Source organism: Ascaphus truei, chromosome 7, assembly GCF_040206685.1.
Source record: "Ascaphus truei isolate aAscTru1 chromosome 7, aAscTru1.hap1, whole genome shotgun sequence".
In the NCBI taxonomy this organism is placed as follows: Eukaryota; Metazoa; Chordata; class Amphibia; order Anura; family Ascaphidae; genus Ascaphus; species Ascaphus truei.
In genome coordinates this window covers 32,693,371-32,714,645 of record NC_134489.1, presented here as the reverse complement: position 1 = coordinate 32,714,645, position 21,275 = coordinate 32,693,371, and the positions used below count along the sequence as shown (strand labels likewise).

Sequence of the window (21,275 nt, the reverse complement as noted above, 5' to 3'; positions counted from 1 at the left end):
TAGTTAAATAGATTTTTTTTATTAAAATAAAATGGTAAATACATGAAACCACCTCTATATACTCTTACACTGCAGATATCTATATCCACACACTGCCGCCTCCTCTGAGTACACACACACACACACACACACACACACACACACACACACACACACACACACACACACACACACACACACACACACACACAGCAGCTCACACACAAACTGCTGCTACACACACACACACACACACACACACACACACACACACACACACACACACACACACACAAACACACACACACACACAAAACAGCGCCTCTACACACATACACACACACTGGAGCTCTAGACACACAACACAGCACCTCCTCTACACTCACTACACAGCACCTCTACACACACAGCAGCAGCTCTACACACACAGCAGCTCTTCACACACACACACACACACACACACACACACACACACACACACACACACACACACACACACACACACACACAAACTCTGCTGCTACACACATGCTACACCCATAAACACTGCTACTGACACACACACACACACACACACACACACACACACACACACACACACACACACACACACTCTAGCTCTATATACACACACACACACACACACACACATCAGCTCTATGCTCACACAAACTGCTGCTACACATACAACAGCACAACACATATACACTGCAGCCACAATCAAAAATGCAGCCACTTACTAAACTTTGCACTCTCCCCCCCAGCTCTAAACACAATACAACACAGCACAGCACAACAAAGCACCTCTACACCCCCCCCCCCACACACACACACTGCACCTCTATACACAACACACTTACTTCTTTGCAGTCTCTCCCCCTCCCCCCCCCTCCAATTCAACTGAATCTGCTCAGAAAATCTCAGTCAACTCAGGAGGGGGAGGAGTCAAACCGTGGCTGATACTTTTTGACCAATCCCCTGCCATGTCTCAGAGCTTTTACTTAATTCAAACCAATCCCCTGCCCTGTCTCAGCTGTTCTGAAAGCTGATTGGCTGGAAATAAACAGGTTGAAAACTGCATTTTGCAAACTGCTGAAATTCAAGGCATTACTGTGGATAAAGCCCGGAATTTTAACCAATCAGAGAGCAGGGTTTTCAATAATACCCTGAATTTTACTGCTTTAGCCTATAATAATGTTTAGTGATCTTTAAAATGTTAGCCTTAGAATAGGAAGTAGCCTGCGTGATCACCGAATGTATGCATCACATCATCATAATCTGCCTATTAACCAATGTTAGACTATGAATACGAAAAGCGTATATAAAGCTTGCTTGGGGCCTCCCCTTGCAGAGTCGCTTGTTAACCCTCCTGTATGATCATTCAGTATACTATGCAATAAACTACTCATTATCCAAGTACCCATCTTTGGTCTTATCTATGTGCATTTGCAAACAACGACAATACACACACACTAGTTAAAACATTATTGGCCATATTTACTATTCAGTCTTCTGCCATAAGACACCTTACACCACATTGACTTGAATGGGCTGTAACTTGGCTTCCAGCACCGGGTGACGTCTTATGCCCGGACCGCTCTGTAAATATGTGTCTATATAATACTTAGGAGGCTTTTGAGGGTGTGCAGAGGGATGTATTATGAATTAGGACAAACACTTACACACACAATCTGTTCCACAACAGAGAAACTGAAAGATTGCACATCTTTGAAAAACATATCCATTTAATGATAAGTTGTTTACTGGATTTGTTAAGGTATCAATCAAACGTATATATTAGATTAAGTTTTAGCACACAATTTCCTGATATTTTCTCTTGCTAGATTCCTTGATATTGAAACCCGCTTCACAGTTGTGGATAGGATGCGTAACTCGCCACACCGCAGAGATTTCCTTGGTTTCTCGCGATGCGAATATAACCTTTCTCTCCGTAAGTTACACCCCAGCTTGGAAGAGAAAGAAAGAAATTCCGTGAGTAGCTGTGCATCAAACGGAAACATTGGCCAATACGCTATGAAGCTTTCCCAGGTCAGCAAAGCTCTGAACTCCATTCTAATGAATCATTTCATGGTGAAGCAGGTACACAGCATTTTATATAGGGACCATAGTCTTCCATGTCAGAATATACCCAGGCACATCCAGTAACACTGAAACTCGCATATATCCATTGAAGCAAAACTTAATAACTGCATAAGTAATAGTAAAATAACCTCTTTGTTTGACAAATAATGTGCTTTTTCCTATAATTCTATATGGTTTTGTACATATTGTTTAAATCACTGACAAGAGGATTCTTCCCATATTAAATTATTGTATATTATAGATATTTTCAAACCTCGCAGGTCACTCCTTGATATATACATTGTTCTAATAACACTGTCTAAAAAAATGTATTGGCTTACCCAAATGAAAATGCTTTTTATCTTCTACTGATTTACCTCCTTTATACGATAAAGCAACATTCCGGTTTAATGCCGCAAAAAACAAGAGAATGGCGGTGCACTGCGCACGATATCGGTGAGGGGTGGATGCAGATCAATGCAATAAAAAATGGATTTATTAAGCCCAAAACAAACATGAGGGGGGTAATGATTCTCTAACACGTTTCGCGCCTCTCCTGGGGCTTTATCACTCTGACAAAGTGCCAGGAGAGGCACGAAACGCGTCAGCCCTTCATAGATATTGTGCTTTGTGCATCGCCTTTCTCTTGTTTTTCTGCTGCTTCACTTCCTGCAACACAGCTGGAGCACAGCAAGGGAACTTTCAGGGACAGCTCTCCGATAGAGAGCATGGGTTTGTGAGCTATCGCTCTATGTCTGGCTTCTGGGGGAGCGGGGACATGTCACATCTGAGACAGTAACCGTCTGTGACCATCGGTAACTAGACCCTTCCGTTCCTGTATATATTCCTTATCTTTGAGTGGCCACATCTAATTGATGCTTTACTATATATTCAAAAATGTTATCACTGACCACTTGCTCCTCATGCAAAATAGTTCCAAAAAGCATTTTAACTATATGCACAGTCTATATATATATATATATATATATACACAAAAATAAATAGTAGCGCTAGTACGTGAATAATAGTGATGAGATGTGCAAAATAATTCTGAAAATAAATTGTGTGAAAGATAAATTCAATAAATGTGATATGTGAATAGTGTAGGCATCAAATGATTGTTTGGCATAGGAACAGTCTGTACGGAAGGGGCAATGCTTCTATATGGTCAAGCCTGACCACAACGATAATAACAAAAAACAAAACAAGCGCCAGTTCCGTATAGCATAAAAATGTTTGTAGAGTTAATTCAATAACCAGAGTAGTCAAAAGGACTAATGTAGCCACATGGACTGCTACTGATTTAGCAATCACTCCCACTGTTTGCCTACCTCCCCTACATTATCTTGCTTCCTCGCTTTATTATCCCCTTATGCATGTCACTTGCTTATTGCTGCAACCTGCAATTATTTGACATATGATTGCTTTTTAATCACATCAGTTGAACATTAGTCCTTTTGACTACTCTGGTTATCCTTTCTCAAGGCAGTGCAAGGTCCCCCTGTGAGGACCGAAACGTTGGTATTTGTGCCACCTACTCTAATACAATCTTTTTGAAAATTACCTCTGAGTGCTGTCTCGTTCCTACTGCGTTGCTGCGGCTGCACCATTGCCTATAAATATATATATATATACATACATAGATTGTCACCACCACAGAGGTTTTTGAGACCCTGTTTTGGATTTGTTGCCTAAACGGTTTTTTCCTACCAGCTTAATGCAGCCTGTAGATTCATTACCTGTTTTTTAAAATCCAATAGTCTTGTCCGTTAAGGCTGCCATAGCCTACTGCAAGGACTGCATGATTTACTTTTTCACTGCAGGATGCATAATTGTAGATACCTGAAAATGGCATGCTATTAAACACAAGGAAACAGAAACATCCGAGTATAGTGGCAAACCACGGTTGGCTTTATTTCTGTGGTTACGTCTGACGAGAGGTCGTAAAGTTGGAAGAAATGTTCAACACTTACCGCTTTTATAAAAGGAAAATGTGGGGTAAGAAGCATCTATGGCTACAGATACTGGCCCGACATTAGCCAAGGCCGCCTGAAGAGCCTGCTCTGTGCGTGGCACAATCCATCTGTACTTGGAGCACGTGGCAGCTTTGCCACTCGAGTTATAATGACACGTGTCAGCCTAATAATGAATTAATAAGAACATTTTAATAGTGTAATTCTGAACGCTCATCAGTTTGTACGAAAAACCCTCAATTATGCACTTTATTGGGATTTACTGGATGTAAATAGAATATTACCCACTGTGGTTGTTTTCATTAATATGTCGTTAGCATTAGCACGATATTTTGATTAATTTAATAAAATATCTGGTGCTAACCCCCAGCGCTTTAAAATGGGAGCAGACGGGCAATTGAAAATACAAGGAGTTGCACTAATGTGCGGTTACTTGTTCATTAAAAGCTATCACCAAAAACTTGAGGGCAGTTTCGGAATGTACCCATTGTTTACCAACCACTTATTCCAATGGTTATTGGTGTAGTATCAACTCACCTTTCCTTGATAAGGGTATGAGCTATCAGAATCAATGCCCTTATTGTCAATAATATATTGGAAGGCATTTGTCATGAAGCCGCCATTACAGCCATAGGTGCTATAATTTGAAGAACAGTCCACAAGGTTTTGGGGACTGAGAGAGATCAGTTTGCCGGTCTTCAGTTGCAGCTGTCCCTCTAGGGCACCCACCGCACTGAAAGCCCAGCAAGAACCGCACTTATCCTACAAGAAAGGACACAGAAGACATTAAGGCCCTATCCCTGTGCACTGCACATCCATCAAATAAGACGTGGTATTAAACCAGCATTCAACGTATAATGGAAATTGGATACCAAAATGGGAGTACCACTGCATTTTTTTTCTGAATAGAACCAGTACTTTAAAACTAAAATCCAATACAGGAGTACCAGTACTTTATTCATTCCTCCTCTTCCTCATTTTACCCCTTTTCTTTGGTTTCTTTCACATTTAGGATTCCTGTGTGTTGACCTCAAGCCGTATCGAATTCCCCTATTGCATTAGTCTTTACCACCTCTGCTGAGATGCTATTCCACGAATTCACCACTGTTTCAGTGAAAAAGTACTGCCTCACTTTCCCCTGGGTATCCACCCTCCAGCTTCCGCGAGTAACCTCCTGTTCAAGCCCTTCTCTTTCTCTCAATTTGTAAACCCAGTCCAGGGTTTTGCTGGATCTTGCCCTTACGTGGCTTTGGTGGCCATCTCGATTCCTGGCAAGCCTCTTCCTGAACTTGGTTATTGGCTGCCCCTGTTTCAGGACTTAAATATCAGTCAGCCACTGCCTGAGCATTGTATGATTTTCCTTGTGTTCCTGGCCCCCTTTCATTCTGTTTCCTGTGCCTGTCCTGTTCCTGAGCCCTCCCTCTTCTTTTGGATTCCATGTTGCCGACCTCAGCATGGGACCCCAACCACCGCTCCTGTGCTGACTGCCTTAACCCCAGCCTGCATCCGGACTTGCAATTTTGCCACCTGCATTGACCTCTGCCTGAATCACAACTACTCTAACAGGACTCTGTCCCCTGGCTATGGTCGGTGATCTTATAACCCCACATCAGCCCTGCGGATCCATTCCTATCGGAGACGAGCAACATTACACAGTGATGCTTCCTGTACCCTTTTGAAAGATGGATTTTTAAGATCTAGGGCAGATGTCCCGATAATAGGGTTGAAATGTTCTTACCTGGTCTTTGACTTCAGTGACACATCCTTTCTCCCTCCAGTCCACAGAGGCGGGCAATTTGCTTTTCTGATTAACATTCTGAGTACTGTTCCACTCATTACTACTGCTTTTCCACTCACCCCGGGGAGGTACTTTTAAACCTGTTACCACTGAGATCACCTCCTCGCTAGTCTAGATAAAATATAGTAAAACACCAACAATTCATTTTTTTTGTCAAATATTTTCTACCTCCTGAGGTGCAATTCTATGTAGTTTATGAAAAAATTATAATGTGTATATAATATCTTATTTTATTTCATATGTAGCCACGCTTTTTTAAACTACTAGGTAGTATAAGGAGTAAACAGCCTTAATGGGTTTACTGTGTGGGATCACCCAGGTTACTCCCCTCCCCATCATGTGATGCAGGACAACTATGCAGAAAGGAGCAGTCTCTCCTTTGTATGTCTTGTAACAGTGATGTCACTATAGGGATATAGAAGGATATATATAGCTCCGCCCAATGTTCTAGAAGCAGGTTCCTTATAGTTTAGACTGAAGCCTCACTGTGAGTCCTGTAAATAAGTTTGTGTGTATAATTATGTGTATTAAGGATGTCCTGTCACCTTTTCTTATTTTCAGTTAAGGAAGATGCTCTATATAGTTAGCACCTATAGTGGCGACACTGTTAATTCTAACACGGCTGTCACCGCGGTTTAAAAAAACGCGGGCGCCGCGCGGCAGTACCCCGCCACGAACCGGGAAGGTTCGCGGCCGCTTTCCAGCGCCTTGCATGCTTTCAATAGAAAGCGCCATAGCGCTTTTCTATTGCTGCGCGGGATAGACCGGGCAACGTGCGGGGAGCGCGCACGCAACTTTTAACAACCTGCCCGTCACGTGCCCGGCCAGCTCCCGTCTTTTGTAAGACTAAGCTGTGCCGCAGCAGTATAGGAATGGCCCAAGATTGTTCTCATCTGGGAAGAGGAGTGAGCATGTGCCTAATAGGAGTTCTCAGAGTAGTAGCTCCGGACCTTAATTTGATTGGACCTACTGGAAGGCCCTCAGTAAACTCCCGTTCCAATATGCATGGACAAGGTAGGCAGTACACAGAGTGATGGGATACTGATCCCCGAGAACCAAGTTTATTCCCACCTTAGGCCCACTTGAGATGGGGCATTATTGAAACTATGCAGGAGATTGACAATCTAATATTACTAAGGAAACAATTGTGAGTACTTCCCCAGCATAGGTGTGAGAGCTACCAGGGGAAGAAGCATTTTATTTGCCAGCAGTTAATGTCTGAAGTAAAGTCTGTTTTTGTACTGTATGTCGAGCATTATGAACGGCTATGAATAAAGCTCTTGTATGTACTACAAATAAACTACTACTGGCGCCCATCATTATTCTATCTGCATATCCACGCCCAGCCTGATATATATATATATATATGGCTTGTGTAATACGAGCTTGAGACAAAAGGTGGCACTGAGTGCTCATTTGCATGTCATTTCCCAGAATCCCTTGCTGCAGTGGAAGTGCTGTAAGCTGGGTGACAATGGGGAAAGACAGGGTTGCAGACCTGTCTAAGACATGCAAATGAACATACAGTAATATTTACAGTTGCTTTATGCTTTACTGTGGAGGGTTTTTGTCACTTTTTTTACCCACCATAACCTTAATGACAGTGGTGATTACCTAGTCTAGTCTCAAACCTGCTAGCCATTAAGACCAGCCTCACACTGATGATACCCATCAAGGTTGAAACATGTATGTGAGTAGGTCTAATGGCTTTGCATCTCATCCCAGCCTCTGTTTAAAAGCTGTGTTTAAAACAGCATGCATTGGCTTGAGGATTGGCTTGTGTAATACGAGCTTGAGACAAAAGGTGGCACTGAGTGCTCATTTGCATGTCATTTCCCAGAATCCCTTGCTGCAGTGGAAGTGCTGTAAGCTGGGTGACAATGGGGAAAGACAGGGTTGCAGACCTGTCTAAGACATGCAAATGAACATACAGTAATATTTACAGTTGCTTTATGCTTTACTGTGGAGGGTTTTTGTCACTTTTTTTACCCACCATAACCTTAATGACAGTGGTGATTACCTAGTCTAGTCTCAAACCTGCTAGCCATTAAGACCAGCCTCACACTGATGATACCCATCAAGGTTGAAACATGTATGTGAGTAGGTCTAATGGCTTTGCATCTCATCCCAGCCTCTGTTTAAAAGCTGTGTTTAAAACAGCATGCATTGGCTTGAGGATTGGCTTGTGTAATACGAGCTTGAGACAAAAGGTGGCACTGAGTGCTCATTTGCATGTCATTTCCCAGAATCCCTTGCTGCAGTGGAAGTGCTGTAAGCTGGGTGACAATGGGGAAAGACAGGGTTGCAGACCTGTCTAAGACATGCAAATGAACATACAGTAATATTTACAGTTGCTATATATATATATATATATATATATACAGTGTTCGACAAACCTATACATTTGCTCGCCCCGGCCGAGTGGATTTAACCCCCGGGCGAGTAAATATTGGCCCAAGCAGCACACGTTTGGTACTAGGTGGCGAGTAGATTTTTTGGTGATTTGTCAACCACTGTGTATATATATATATATATATATATATATATATAAAATATTTATATATATAATATAATATATATACAGTTAGGTCCGGAAATAATTGGACACTGATACAAGTTTTGTTATTTCGGCTGTTTACCCAAATAAGTTAAAGTTACAGTTAAATAATGAATATGGACTTAAAGTGCAGTCTAACAGCTTTAATTTGAGGGTTGTGACAACCCACATCACGTTGCGGTCTCTTTTATCCCAAATAAGGCCGTAAACACAGTACTTCTATTTACGTGGGGTTTATTTATAGGGGTTAAGTAACGTATTCGCAGGCCGACCGTCCCTTTAAGAAAATCAAACCAAAATAAAAAGCATAAATAAATACCTATTCCTGTCAGGGAACTAACATACTTCTTCAGCCCTATCTACTGGGCAGCCAGCTAAGCCAGTTCCCACCCCAAAACATGCCCTGGCATAGGCAATAAAGAAACAGCACAGTCGTTGCACATACTGTAGCAATAAAGGGTTTGCTTATCTGTTTAGTCCAGGTTTTGAACAGACATCCCACTTCAGCGTGGCCTCACAGCCTTCCTTCTTCCTCCTGGGGTTGCCAACCCAGGCAGCCCAGCAAACACCGCCTCCACTGTCCAGCGGGCCTATTGAACTGTGCCAGCCTTCCTTGCTGGGGAGCGCTTTCTCTGTCCCCTTCCCTGAGGGAAAACAGTCTTCTCTCTGGCTCTATCTCTCACTCTTTACCAGCTTCTTTAACCAGCTTCTGGTAGCTGGGGAGTACACCGGTCACCCCCCCCCCCTTCTCTGGTGAAAACAGTCAGTCTCTCTCACTGGCTCTGGCTCTATCTCTCAGGAATCCTGCTTAATTAGGCTGCAGGTGCATGCAGGTTAACTGGTTGATTGCTGGAATGTACTACCTCCATTTCAGCCTACTGAGTCAGTGACTCTGTCAGAGGGTATTCACATCCAAATTGGAGGAAGGGTTTAGGAATTACATCTCTTTAATATGTAGCCCTCTCTTTTTCAAGGGACCAAAAGTAATTGGACAATTGACACAAAAGCGGTTTCATGGACAGGTGTGGGCTATTCCTTCGTTATTTCATCATCAATTAAGCAGGTAAAAGGTCTGGAGTTGATTCCAGGTGTGGCATTCACATTTGTAAGCTGTTGCTGTGAACCCACAACATGCGGTCAAAGGAGCTCTCAATGCAAGTGAAACAGGGCATCCTTAGGCTGCAAAAAAAAAAAAAAGACAGTCCATCAGAGAGATAGTAGGAACATTAGGAGTGGCCAAATCAACAGTTTGTTACATTCTGAGAAAAAAAGAACGCACTGATGAGCTCTGCAACACAAAAAGGCCTGGACGTCCACGGAAGACAACAGTGGTGGATGATGGTAGGATCCTTTCCATGATAAAGAAATACCCCTTCACAACATCCAGCCAAGTGAAGAACACTCTCCAGGAGGTAGGCATATCATTATCCAAGTCTACCATAAAGAGAAGACTTCACGAGAGCAAATACAGAGGGTTCACCACAAGGTGCAAACCATTCATAAGCCTCAAGAATAGAAAGGCCAGATTAGACTTTGCCAAACAATATCTATAAAAGCCAGCCCAGTTCTAGAACAGCATTCTTAGGACAGAGGAAACAAAGATCAACCTGTACCAGAATGATGGGAAGAAAAAAGTATGTAGAAGGCTTGGAACGGCTCATGATCTGAAGCATACCACATCATCTGTAAAACACTGAGGATGCAGTGTGATGGCATGGGCATGCATGGCTTACAATGGCACTGGGTCACAAGTGTTTATTGATGATGTGACAGAAGACAGAAGCAGCCGGATTAATTCTAATAATTCTAATAATAAGTGTATATCGATATATTGTCTGCTCAGATTCAGCCAAATTCAGTGAAGTTGATTGGACAATGACCCAAACCATACTGCGAAAGCAACCCAGGAGTTTTTTTAAGGCAAAGAAGTGGAATATTCTGCAATGGCCGAGTCAATCACCTGATCTCAACCTGATCGAGCATGCATTTCACTTGCTGAAGACAAAACTTAAGGCAGAAAGACCCACGAACAAACAACAACTGAAGACAGCTGCAGTAAAGGCCTGGCAAAGCATCACAAAGGAGGAAACTCAGCGTTTGGTGATGTCCATGCATTCCAGACTTCAAGCAGTCATTGCCTGCAAAGGATTCTTGACAAAGTATTAAAAATAAACATTTTATTTATGATTGTGTTAATTTGTCCAATTACATTTGAGCCCCTGAAATAAGGGGACTGTGTATGAAAATGGTTGCAATTCCTAAACGTTTCATACGATATTTTTGTTCAACCCCTTGAATTAAAGATGAAAGTCTGCACTTCTATTGCATCTCGGTTGTTTCATTTTAAATCCATTGTGGTGGCGAACAGAGCCAAAATTATGAAAATTGTGTCAGTGTACAATTATTTCAGGACCTAACGACCTAACTGTATATCTATATAGCCAATATATATATATATGTGTGTGTGTGCACGCACGCACACATATGTATGTGCGCAGCCCAGCGTTCTGACCCGGAAGTCTTCTCTGACATCCGGTGTCTGCCACTGCTACAGCGCAACTCCTCCCTGCCGCCCTGCTGTGCCACTCCTGCTACGCTCTCATGGTACTCTTCTACCTCCACCGCAAGCTGCTGTCCTCTGCCGCTGCCGTCCTTCTCTCCCTCCGCCACCGCCTGCAGGATACCGTCCTTCTCTCCCTCCGCCATGGCTGCTGTCCTCCAAACCTACCTGGCCGGTTACCCGGCAACAAGGCCTAGTAATTTTTCTTTTAACCCGGGTATCCGGTGTTATTTTAGGAGCCAGTCCATCACTAGTGTGTGTATCTATAAATAGCTGCAGTGTGAGTGTATATGGCATTCCTTCAATGTACTTGCAATTTTATTTTAATTAAAAAAGAATCTATATAACTATACAAAATTGTCTATTATTTATTAAAATAGCCTACATTTAGCCTATAATATTAATAATCCCTTCAGAACAGGGCACTCACTACTGGCCAATAAATTATATATATGAGAGCAGGGGCGATATGTGTCCTGCGTAGTTTTGCGCCCAGGGGGTGTGTGTCTGTGACATCACGTGAGCGGTTCACCCTCATTAGCTGAACCGCGCACGCTACCAGGACAAGTTGACAAATTAAAAAATATTTGTCTTGCCAAGCAGCTGAGCGCGGAGCGCTCATGGTCGCGCACACTGGTCAAACACATTGTCGTAATGTGTTTGATTGTGCTGAGTGCGAGCTTTCATGCGCACTCACTCTCAGCCTGGACGAGCCCTTATGGTGTCAAAGGCCGTGGCCATGCTAGGAGAGTGCGTGCAATTACATTTGCGGTGCGAACAAACATACACACACCCCTCACCCCGAGATCCGGGCGCTGTGTCTCCGCAGCTCTGCCAGGGGGAGGAGAGAGGAAGCGGGGCTGGTCCAGTAATGGGAGGGGGGTTTGCATCCTCCGCAACTCTGCATCATGCGCAGCCCCGCGAAGACCCGGCCAACCGCCATCACTAACAGCCCACCGCCGGGAGGAAGCGCCGCCATTGACAACTACACAAGGGCAATCGGCGATGACGGACACTCAGCCTGATCAGGAGGGAGCGAAGCCTGCAGGGCTGATTCGTGATTGGTCAAGGATGAGAAGGGTGCAGGGTTAACAAGAAGAGGAGGAGACGATCGTTGGCCAAGTGGAATTTGGGAGGAGGGTGGGTTTGCCGGGGTCTCTTAGCAGGCATCGTTAGTAATGGGTCAGCATGTGTTACTGGCCAAAGTGCTGTGGAACCGGGCAGTAGATGATAAATATTAGGGGCACGAGACTCTGTGCTGGTCATAGAGTGATCAATGTTAGTCCTTTAGTCCTCACAAGGAGAAAGGGAACTGGCTCCAGCTTGAGCGATGTCACTCTTCATGCCTTTATCAGAGCTTGGCACAGTACTGACAACATGAAGGCCCTGAGAATCTGTGCTGGGTGCAGGATCATGGCCACGAGTTTTGGGGGCAGGGTGATGGGTAGAAGGTCTGGGGTGGGGGGAGTCAGAAGAGAGGGGGGGCAGGAAACGGGGAATAAAACACACACACACATACCACACACAGAGACACACACACACACACACACACACACACTGACTGACACACATACACACACTGACTGACAGACACTGACTGACAAACACACACACTGACTGACACACACACAAGTAATTCAGTTACTATAAATATAAAAGTGCAAATAGCTAAAACGCGTTCTACAGTAAGTCGAACTTCTTTGTGTTTTGGCCCGAAAATTGGGTTTTGGGTGATAACGGTGAAAGGCAGGGTTGCAGACCTGTCTAAGACATGCAAATAAGCACACAATAATATTAAAATTGTATATATATATATGTAGCCCTTTTTGTGAACCCTCCCAAAGGAACTACTGGTCACTGTACAACACCTGCGGCTCCAGGAGATCTGAGCCTCCGCTAGCTGGGAGCCTGGGGTAACACTCATACACTTTCTTAGCGCAGCGCCTCCACTTACCCAGGATCCCCGTGATGTGAGATTCCCCTGGGCAAGAAATACAACAACACACATATATGATGCAACCAGTTTTACTATAAGATAATGCACGATACCTTATCACTCTATCTTATAGCAATATGACCCAACACATATAACCTTATACTATAACTGTATAACCTTAGTGGCTCGCCCACTCATCAGGATAAACGTCTCTGTCCCTTCACCGCGTGACCCACACACCGTGTCCATATATTTTAAAGTGATGGTATAGGCTCAGTTCTTTAACCACTCGCTCAGTGTTCCTAAAGAGTTTAGCCTAAGGAAGGATCAGCGCCTGTTGACCGGTGTTGGTGCACTTGATGTTATAGTACCTTCCGGTCACGGCGGTAACCGGTACCTCTTCGCAAAGGGTCAGATGAATCACGGTCTGCCTCTTGGGTCTTAATGTCCAGCCGTCTGGTCCCAGACGACTCGCCAGCAACCTGATCCGCACGCTTGTCTCTTTGTCCCTAGCTGTCTACACAGTAAGGGTGATGCTCGCTACTACTATAGGCCGTCCCTGCAGCATTGCAACCTTCGGTGACTTCAGGGAACACTCCTAGGGGCATACAGGGTAGCCTGTCCTATGCAGGTGGGTCACTGACCCCCTGCACCCACACTACCTCTCTCTTCACCTCCCGGATCCCCTCTGACTACTTCTCCCTAACCTATGCAGCAAACGCACTGCACTCACACTGTACCTGCAGCAATCCACTGCACTCACTCGGTACCTGCAGCAACCCACTGCACTCACACTGAACCTGCAGCAACCCACTGCACTCACTCGGTACCTGCAGCAACCCACTGCACTCACTCGGTACCTGCAGCAACCCTGCACACACTGAACCTGCAGCAACCCACTGCACTCACTCGGTACCTGCAGCAACCGCACTGCACACACACTGAACCTGCAGCAACCCACTGCACTCACTTGGTACCTGCAGCAACCGCACTGCACACACACTGAACCTGCAGCAACCCACTGCACTCGCTCGGTACCTGCAGCTACACTGCACTGCACACACACACTGTGCCTACTTGTCAGCGCTCAAAGCACTACCAGCCGTGACACTGACAAGACTGCACACTCACACCTAAGGGCAGGGTCCCTAATCTAGGGGCCGTCCCTCAGTACCTACCCACTACCCTGGTGGGGATTGGGGCCTGCCTGGGATATGGGGAACTACCTTACATGCCTGGTGTAGGAGCACTTGCTCCCTACACCCTTCCTTCCCCTTCCTGCTCCCAGCTTCAACTCCCCAACGTGGTCCCCGCAACATTGTAGCTTTCCTCCACAGGAGAAGCTGCAAAACCCTATTTGCTGGCTGGCTGCACGTGATGTGGGTGAAAGGGCAATCCCCAGAGGCTGCTGGGAATTGTAGTCCACTCAGGACCTCTTTAGCATTGGGACCGCGTGCGCTACCCTTACTGCGCCTGCGCGACCAACGCGCACGCTCGCGCAACCTGTCATGGCGGCCCCCGCTAGCCAGGTGTGCCGCAGAGCCTCAGAATGCGCTACATGGGGGGTCTCTGGGGCTGAAAAGAGACCGGGGTTACATATATATATATATATATATATATATATATATATAAATATTTATATATATATACACAGTATATCACAATAGAAAGACATTTCTACTGGAGAACTCAGGCCTATGGAAACATAACGAATTGAAGCTGCAGAGAGGAGAGGTGCACAGACCTGAGAGGCTATAATGACTGGCATAGAATAGTGTTAGGATGGCTGCTCTAGGTGGGGATGCTGGCCAAGCATGGGTGGGGATGCTATATTGTGCTTCCACTGCCCAAGTAGAGCAGCAGGGTCTAGGAATACAATACAAGTTGGTGGGACCATAGCACTCACACTTTATGCTAGACAGGAGTTTGTGTGTTGAGCTTCACTTCCCACCTTACAGTATAAAAACGTTTAGGGAGGGGAACATGAAAGCAAAGAATAGGTATGTAATGCTTGTACCCAAGCAAAAGGGCCTTTGGTGTATGATTACATTGTATGCTGAGAAAGGAGCAAGAGAGACTTTACAGAACATGGACAAGGGACAATGCAGCGGGATGGGGTGTGGGTATGTAGTGGGATCGGGTGTGGGTATGTAGTGAGATCGGGTATGGGTATGTAGTCGGATCGGGTGTGGGCATGTAGTGGGATCAGATGTGGGTATGTAGTGGGATTGGGTGTGGGTATGTAGTGGGACCGGGTGTGGGCATGTATTGGGATCGGTTGTGGGTATGTAGTGGGATCGGGTGTGGGTATGTAGTGGGATCGGGTGTGGGTATGTAGTGGGATCGGGTGTGGGTATGTAGTGGGCTCGGGTGTGGGTATGTAGTGGGATCGGGTGTGGGTATATAGCGAGATCGGGTGTGGATATGAAGCGGGATCGGGTTTGGGTATGTAGCGGGATCGGGTGTGGGTATGTAGTGAGATCGGGTTTGGGTATGTAGTGAGATCGGGTGTGCGTATGTAGCGGAATCGGGTCTGGGTATGTAGCAGGATCGGACGTGGATATGTAGCGGGATCGGGTGTGCGTATGTAGTGGGATCGGACTTGGGTATGTATCGGGATCGGGTGTGGGTATGTAGCGGGATCGGGTCTGGGTATGTAGTGGGATCGGGTGTGGGTATGTAGTGGGATCGGGTGTGGGTATGTAGTGGGATCGGGTGTGGGTATGTAGTGGGATCGGGTCTGTGTATGTAGTGGGATAGGGCGTGGGTATGTAGTGGGATCGGGTGTGGGTATGTAGCAGGATTTGGTGTGGGTATGTAGTGGGATTTGGTGTGGGTATGTAGTGGGATTTGGTGTGGGTATGTAGTGGGATCGGGTGTGGGTATGTAGTGGGATCTGGTGTGGGTATGTAGTGGGATCGGGTGTGGGTATGTAGCAGGATTTGGTGTGGGTATGTAGTGGGATCGGGTGTGGGTATGTAGCAGGATTTGGTGTGGGTATGTAGTGGGATCGGGTGTGGGTATGTAGCAGGATTTGGTGTGGGTATGTAGTGGGATCGGGTGTGGGTATGTAGTGGGATCGGGTGTGGGTATGTAGTGGGATCGGGTATGGGTATGTAGTGGGATCGGGTCTGTGTATGTAGTGGGATAGGGCGTGGGTATGTAGTGGGATCGGGTGTGGGTATGTAGCAGGATTTGGTGTGGGTATGTAGTGGGATCAGGTGTGGGTATGTAGCAGGATTTGGTGTGGGTATGTAGTGGGATCGGGTGTGGGTATAGCGATTGATAAGGGCTATAGACAGCCATGGTGGTGACAGCAATTTGCAGTTGGGGAAGGGGGAGGTTAGAGGTGAGGGGTAGCAGAACCAGTTGGTAGAGTAATGATTGTGGTTTTCTATACTTCATTTAGTATATCAGCTTTCTGGTATCAACTGTTTCTAACGCCGCCCAAAAACAAATACATTGCCGCCGCGTGTGCTTATAGTAAGTGCGACCGCGACAATGCGACGGAGCAACGTCGTGTCGCGAACTTTGGTAGCTGGCAATATTTGATTTTTCAAGGGCTTTCGCCTCATCTGACAGCCCCTGAACCAATCAAATGCAAGTATGCCCGCGACGCCGCCACAAAGGGAAATATAACTTTCGCTAGCGGCAACGGGTGACGTCACCCATCCTGTCGCGTCGCCCGTCACGGGCACTATACGCACGGCCTAAGAATTGCCTGGAAATGAAAAGTCCCCACATAAATAATTAGGTTTTAGGTTTAGATTGCAGTATTTAGGTACATTTAGTCTAGATCAGAAAGTCAAAGAGCTGGGTAGGGTTAGTTAGACCCAGTAGGGTTAGTTAGACCCAGTAGGGTTAGTTAGACCCAGTAGGGTTAGTTAGACCCAGTAGGGTTAATGAGACCCAGTAGGGTTAATGAGACCCAGTTGGGTTAGTTAGACCCAGTAGAGTTAGTTAGACCCAGTTGGGTTAGTTAGACCCAGTAGAGTTAGTTAGATCCAGTTGGGTTAGTTAGACCCAGTAGAGTTAGTTAGATCCAGTTGGGTTAGTTAGACCCAGTAGAGTTAGTTAGATCCAGTTGGGTTAGTTAGACCCAGTAGAGTTAGTTAGATCCAGTTGGATTAGTTAGACCCAGTAGGGTTACTTAGACCCAGGGGTGTACGTTGGGATGGCCACAAGGTGAAAGGGTGAGTATTTTGCCAGCCATATAAACAGATGAACTCATATCTGTATCTGTGTTTGATCTTTGTAAAAATGTTAGAAAAATCCCAGATTTAACCCCTGTAGTAGAAGAGGTGCCAGCAAACACCAGAGCATGGGAAGGCAGTTTCACACCATGATAATGAGAGACCTATGAAATGGTTAAAAAGTCTTGAATTATCAGTGCTAACAAACCAGCCAGTTTTGGAACCCTCCCCCATAGAAAGCAGATTAAATGTCACTGCTTTAGCTGGTTTTGTTGCCCTTTGAATTTTACATTCGGAGATTTGCTGATCACAGACTTTGCAATAACAGAAGCTGCCAATTCCTCATCAGTCGTATAATACAGAGCCTAAAATCCAGTAGCTTGTCCTTTTTTGAGTACAGGAAAGATAGAATACCCATGCGTGTGTTGCCTGCCTTTCACTGGTCCCCAAACCAGCATCATTCACCCATTTTATGATGTCATACAGTGGTTCCACTGCAGACAAGTATTCTGGGTCGTCACAGGCAAATGAGCACTTAGTGGGCGTGTCACTATTGGCTTCCTACCTTAGAATTTACCTACCATGTCTCCAAGATGGTTCATCCCCAGATCGTAAGAATGAATTCCCATGGAGTGCTCAAGGTTATGTAGCGTCACAAACTTCAGATTTTTTTCCCATATAACCCGTCTCCTGATGTCTTCTTTCTAAAACACACGCAACGAAAACCTTTAGAGCCAGCTTGGGTTAGTTATACTCTGTCCTGTGACCTTACATGTGTACAAGGTGTGCGGAATGAATATTAAATACCTCTGGTTAATGCTAATTGCAGCATAGTAGGAAGTTTCTCTCTCAGGTCCCCGTCTTATCTTAATCTGTCTGTTTTATTATTCTCTACCTTTATTGGTTAAATAAATGTGTTACTTTTGGATTTCATCAGCGTGCTTCATATGGGTTTTCTTTCTATTTTGTGTGTATGTATGTATGTATGTATGTATGTATGTATGTATGTATGTATGTATGTATATTACTAGCTTATGATATGTGCACAAGCCAGTACATAATTTATAAGTAGATACATGTATACATGTAGGTAAGACCTGTAAGTGTACAGTATCTTTATGTTCATATCCCCCACAGAGCTCCTCATACTTCCTCCCAAACCTGGCCCTACTACCTTTTTCCACATTACTGTTGGAAGTGCTATTTTTCATCCAGCAGCCCAAGCACACTGCCTAGTGGTCACACTACTCCTCTCACATTCAAAATGTTTCTAAAACCTGTCGCTTTTTCCTCCGCAATATTAGTAAGATACGCCCTTTCCTCTGTTACTCGACAGCTAAAACTCTGACTCAGGCCCTCATTCTCTCCCGTCTCGACTACTGTAACCTCCTGCTGTCCGGCCTTCCTGCCTCTCACCTGTCTCCCCTACAATCTATCCTAAACGCTACTGCCAGAATCACTGTAATCTTTCCTAGATCTGTCTCAGCGTCTCCCCTGCTGAAATCCCTCTCCTGGCTTTCTATCAAATCCCGCATCTCACACTTAATTCTCCTCCTCACTTTTAAAGCTTTACACTCTTCTGCCCCTCCTTACATCTCAGCCCTAATTTCTCACTATTCACCATCCTGACTCTTACGTTCTGCTCAAGGATGTCTTCTCTCTACCCTCTTTGTATCTAAAGCCCTCTCCTATCTTAAACCTTTCTCACTGACTGCCCCACACCTCTGGAATGCCCTTCCCCTTAGTACCCGACTAGCACCCTCTCTATCCACCTTTAAGACCCACCTTAAGACACACTTGCTTAAAGAAGCATATGAGTAGCACCGTGGATAATACTAGACACATGATACATAAAGATTGGCCCCCTGCAGACGCACTTACCAAAACGCCCTCCTACGGTCTCTGTACGTTCTCCCTACCTAGCAATTAGATTGTTAGCTCCTCGGAGCAGGGACTCATCTTCCTAAATGTTACTTTTATGTCTGAAGCACTTATTCCCATGATCTGTTATTTGAATTATTCGTTATTTATATGATTGGCACGTGTATTACTGCTATGAAGCGCTATGTACATTAATGATGCTATATAAATAAAGACATACATACATACATTGGGACGTTCAAGGTGTAAGATAGAGTCGGTACCTCGTTTGAATACAGCTTGGTGAAGCTTTTCTTCCATAACTGCCAATGGTTCTCCAGTGTAGGGTCAACGAGGGCGTGTACCGATGCGATTACAGAGGCGGCTAACAAAATGCACGTCAAGGAATTCATCCTGGAAGAAATACGAGATGGAATGAGGAGTAAAACAACAGTTCCTGAACAGTTACAATGCAGTAGTGGCAGCAAACGTCCATTTTTCTGCAGCTTCCATAACCAAAAGAATAGTCACTGATAAAAACATTACTCACACACTTCTTTCAGATATTTCTCATGCCAGAAGGTTCGCTCGATACACTGGCAGAGACGTGCTGGATTGAGGACTTTAACTCCGTTGTAGCGGATTTTTTTCTCCTTTAGATACCCCTTCTGCATATAAAGACATTTCCTGTCTTAAGCCCTTTCTACCTCACTGCCCCACACCTCTAGAATAACCTTCCCCTCAATATCCGACTAGCGCCCGTGTCTCTTAAAGGAGCAAAACATGTGAAATCTTCTATGTTTTAAAAAAAAAAAAAAATCAGTTCTGTAGTATAAGATAATAGTGACTTTTTTTCATTCTTAATGCCATTTTTAATGAGTTTTAATATACTGAGCAGCCTTCGATTTCTATAGCAGGGTCTAGCACACCATCCCAACAGGGTAAGATCTTTTTAACACTTTCCTGTTTGTGATAATTTGTTGCCAATTTTCCCAGCAGTTTGAGCTGCAAACTGCAACAATAGTCAATGTTATCTTAATAATATCCGGATACATTGTAGCTGTTGAGTTGCACTGACTGAAGGATTGAGTGAAACGGAAAGGCGCCATTTATTTAGGCCCCCAAGCAGGATTTTTACAGATTTAGAATAGGAACACCAAACGATTGCCAGTTTGTGTAAGAATGTAGAATTATAGATCGTCACATGCTATACATATATAAAAAAAGAAGAAAAAATAGGGGGGAATGGACAATTTCTGTTTTAAAGCTGCATACCTAGCAATATCCTACATGTACTTTTTTTTTTAAATAAATCAGCTCTGTACTATGAGAAAATACTTATAGCATTTAATAAAAAAACAACAACTCTGAAAGGCATTTTTAATGTATTATAATGTAACTAGCATTTTTTGTTTCTATAGCATTCATTTACAAAGTCACCTCCCCTTCTTCTGAAACAGGCTCTGGCACACCTCTTTTTGAGCCCTGCCCTCTCTCTAGCAGTGCACCCATTGTATCTAGTGACTGCCTGGTCACATGATCTTCTCCACAGAACTTTGCATCTTTGGTCCTCTTCACTTTAGTGAACCCCCGAGCCGAATCTTTGCCAATCGACCACAGGAGAACGGATCGATCGGAAACTAAGCTAATTACTTATTATTGTGTGGATTTTATTTGTGCATATATTAAAGGGATAAAATAAATAAAATCAAAACAGCAGCTTTGATTGCTGCTTTAAGACCCATCTCAGAACACACCTCAGTAACGAAGCATATGAGAAGCTCTGTGACTGATACTATACACCTCATACATCGACCTTGATCCCTTACAGACACACTTACCAGAGCACCCTCCTACTGTCTCTGTACGTTCTTCCTATTTACCTCATAGATTGTAAGCTCTTCGGAGCAGGGACTCCTTTTCATAATGTTACTTTTTTGTCTCAAGCACTTATTCCCATTGGGTTTATATTATTGTACATGTACTACTGCTGTGAAGCTCTGTGTACATGGATGGTGCTATATACCGTAAATAAAGATATACATACAGAATGCCAGGACAGCATGAATAGGGGAAGCAGTGGTGTGTGGAAATGTCTTGCGTCAGAGAGGAATGGACATAATGCAGAATAAAACACATTCACACTTAAGAAGAGTCTCTATAGGAAGTGCTTGAAGCTGATTTAAAAAGTTTGTCAGAGTAATATCCCCCTTAGTGATATTACTTGATTGTTGATGGTTAGAAGGCTGGAATATATTGTTGATAACCTTCCAGAAGTTATCTGGGTTTGATGTATTCTGGAGGAGATTGTCAGAGTAATATTGTGCTTTTGCATGT

The 21,275-nt window shown here is 44.4% G+C and overlaps 1 protein-coding gene across 2 annotated transcripts; it reads right to left on the bottom strand.

The window, feature by feature from the left end:
- Window positions 1–894: 894 nt before the first annotated feature.
- Window positions 895–19,351, bottom strand: LOC142498912 (cathepsin S-like). 2 transcript variants are annotated; one of them, XM_075607549.1, is made up of 7 exons: window positions 19,223–19,351; window positions 17,660–17,782; window positions 5,773–5,943; window positions 4,572–4,796; window positions 4,035–4,200; window positions 3,801–3,903; window positions 914–1,946 (listed from the first exon to the last, which is right to left on the bottom strand). In XM_075607549.1, exons 1-7 carry the CDS (start codon window positions 19,349–19,351, stop codon window positions 1,847–1,849), a joined length of 1,017 nt encoding a protein of 338 aa, XP_075463664.1. In that variant the 3' UTR covers window positions 914–1,846. The 2 variants fall into 2 exon arrangements, with proteins under 2 accessions (XP_075463665.1, XP_075463664.1); XM_075607550.1 differs by lacking the exon at window positions 5,773–5,943 and having other exon boundaries at window positions 895–1,946.
- Between the last annotated feature and the right edge of the window lie 1,924 nt (window positions 19,352–21,275).

Coding starts and splice junctions, on each gene's coding strand:
- LOC142498912 (XM_075607549.1), bottom strand. CDS start 19,351: ATGAATTCCTTGACGTGCATTTTGTTAGCCGCCTCTGTAATCGCATCG. Junction 17,783..19,222: donor CCAAGCTGTATTCAAACGAG/GTACCGACTCTA, acceptor CGTGTGTTTTAG/AAAGAAGACATCAGGAGACG. Junction 3,904..4,034: donor ATTTTCCTTTTATAAAAGCG/GTAAGTGTTGAA, acceptor TGCCATTTTCAG/GTATCTACAATTATGCATCC.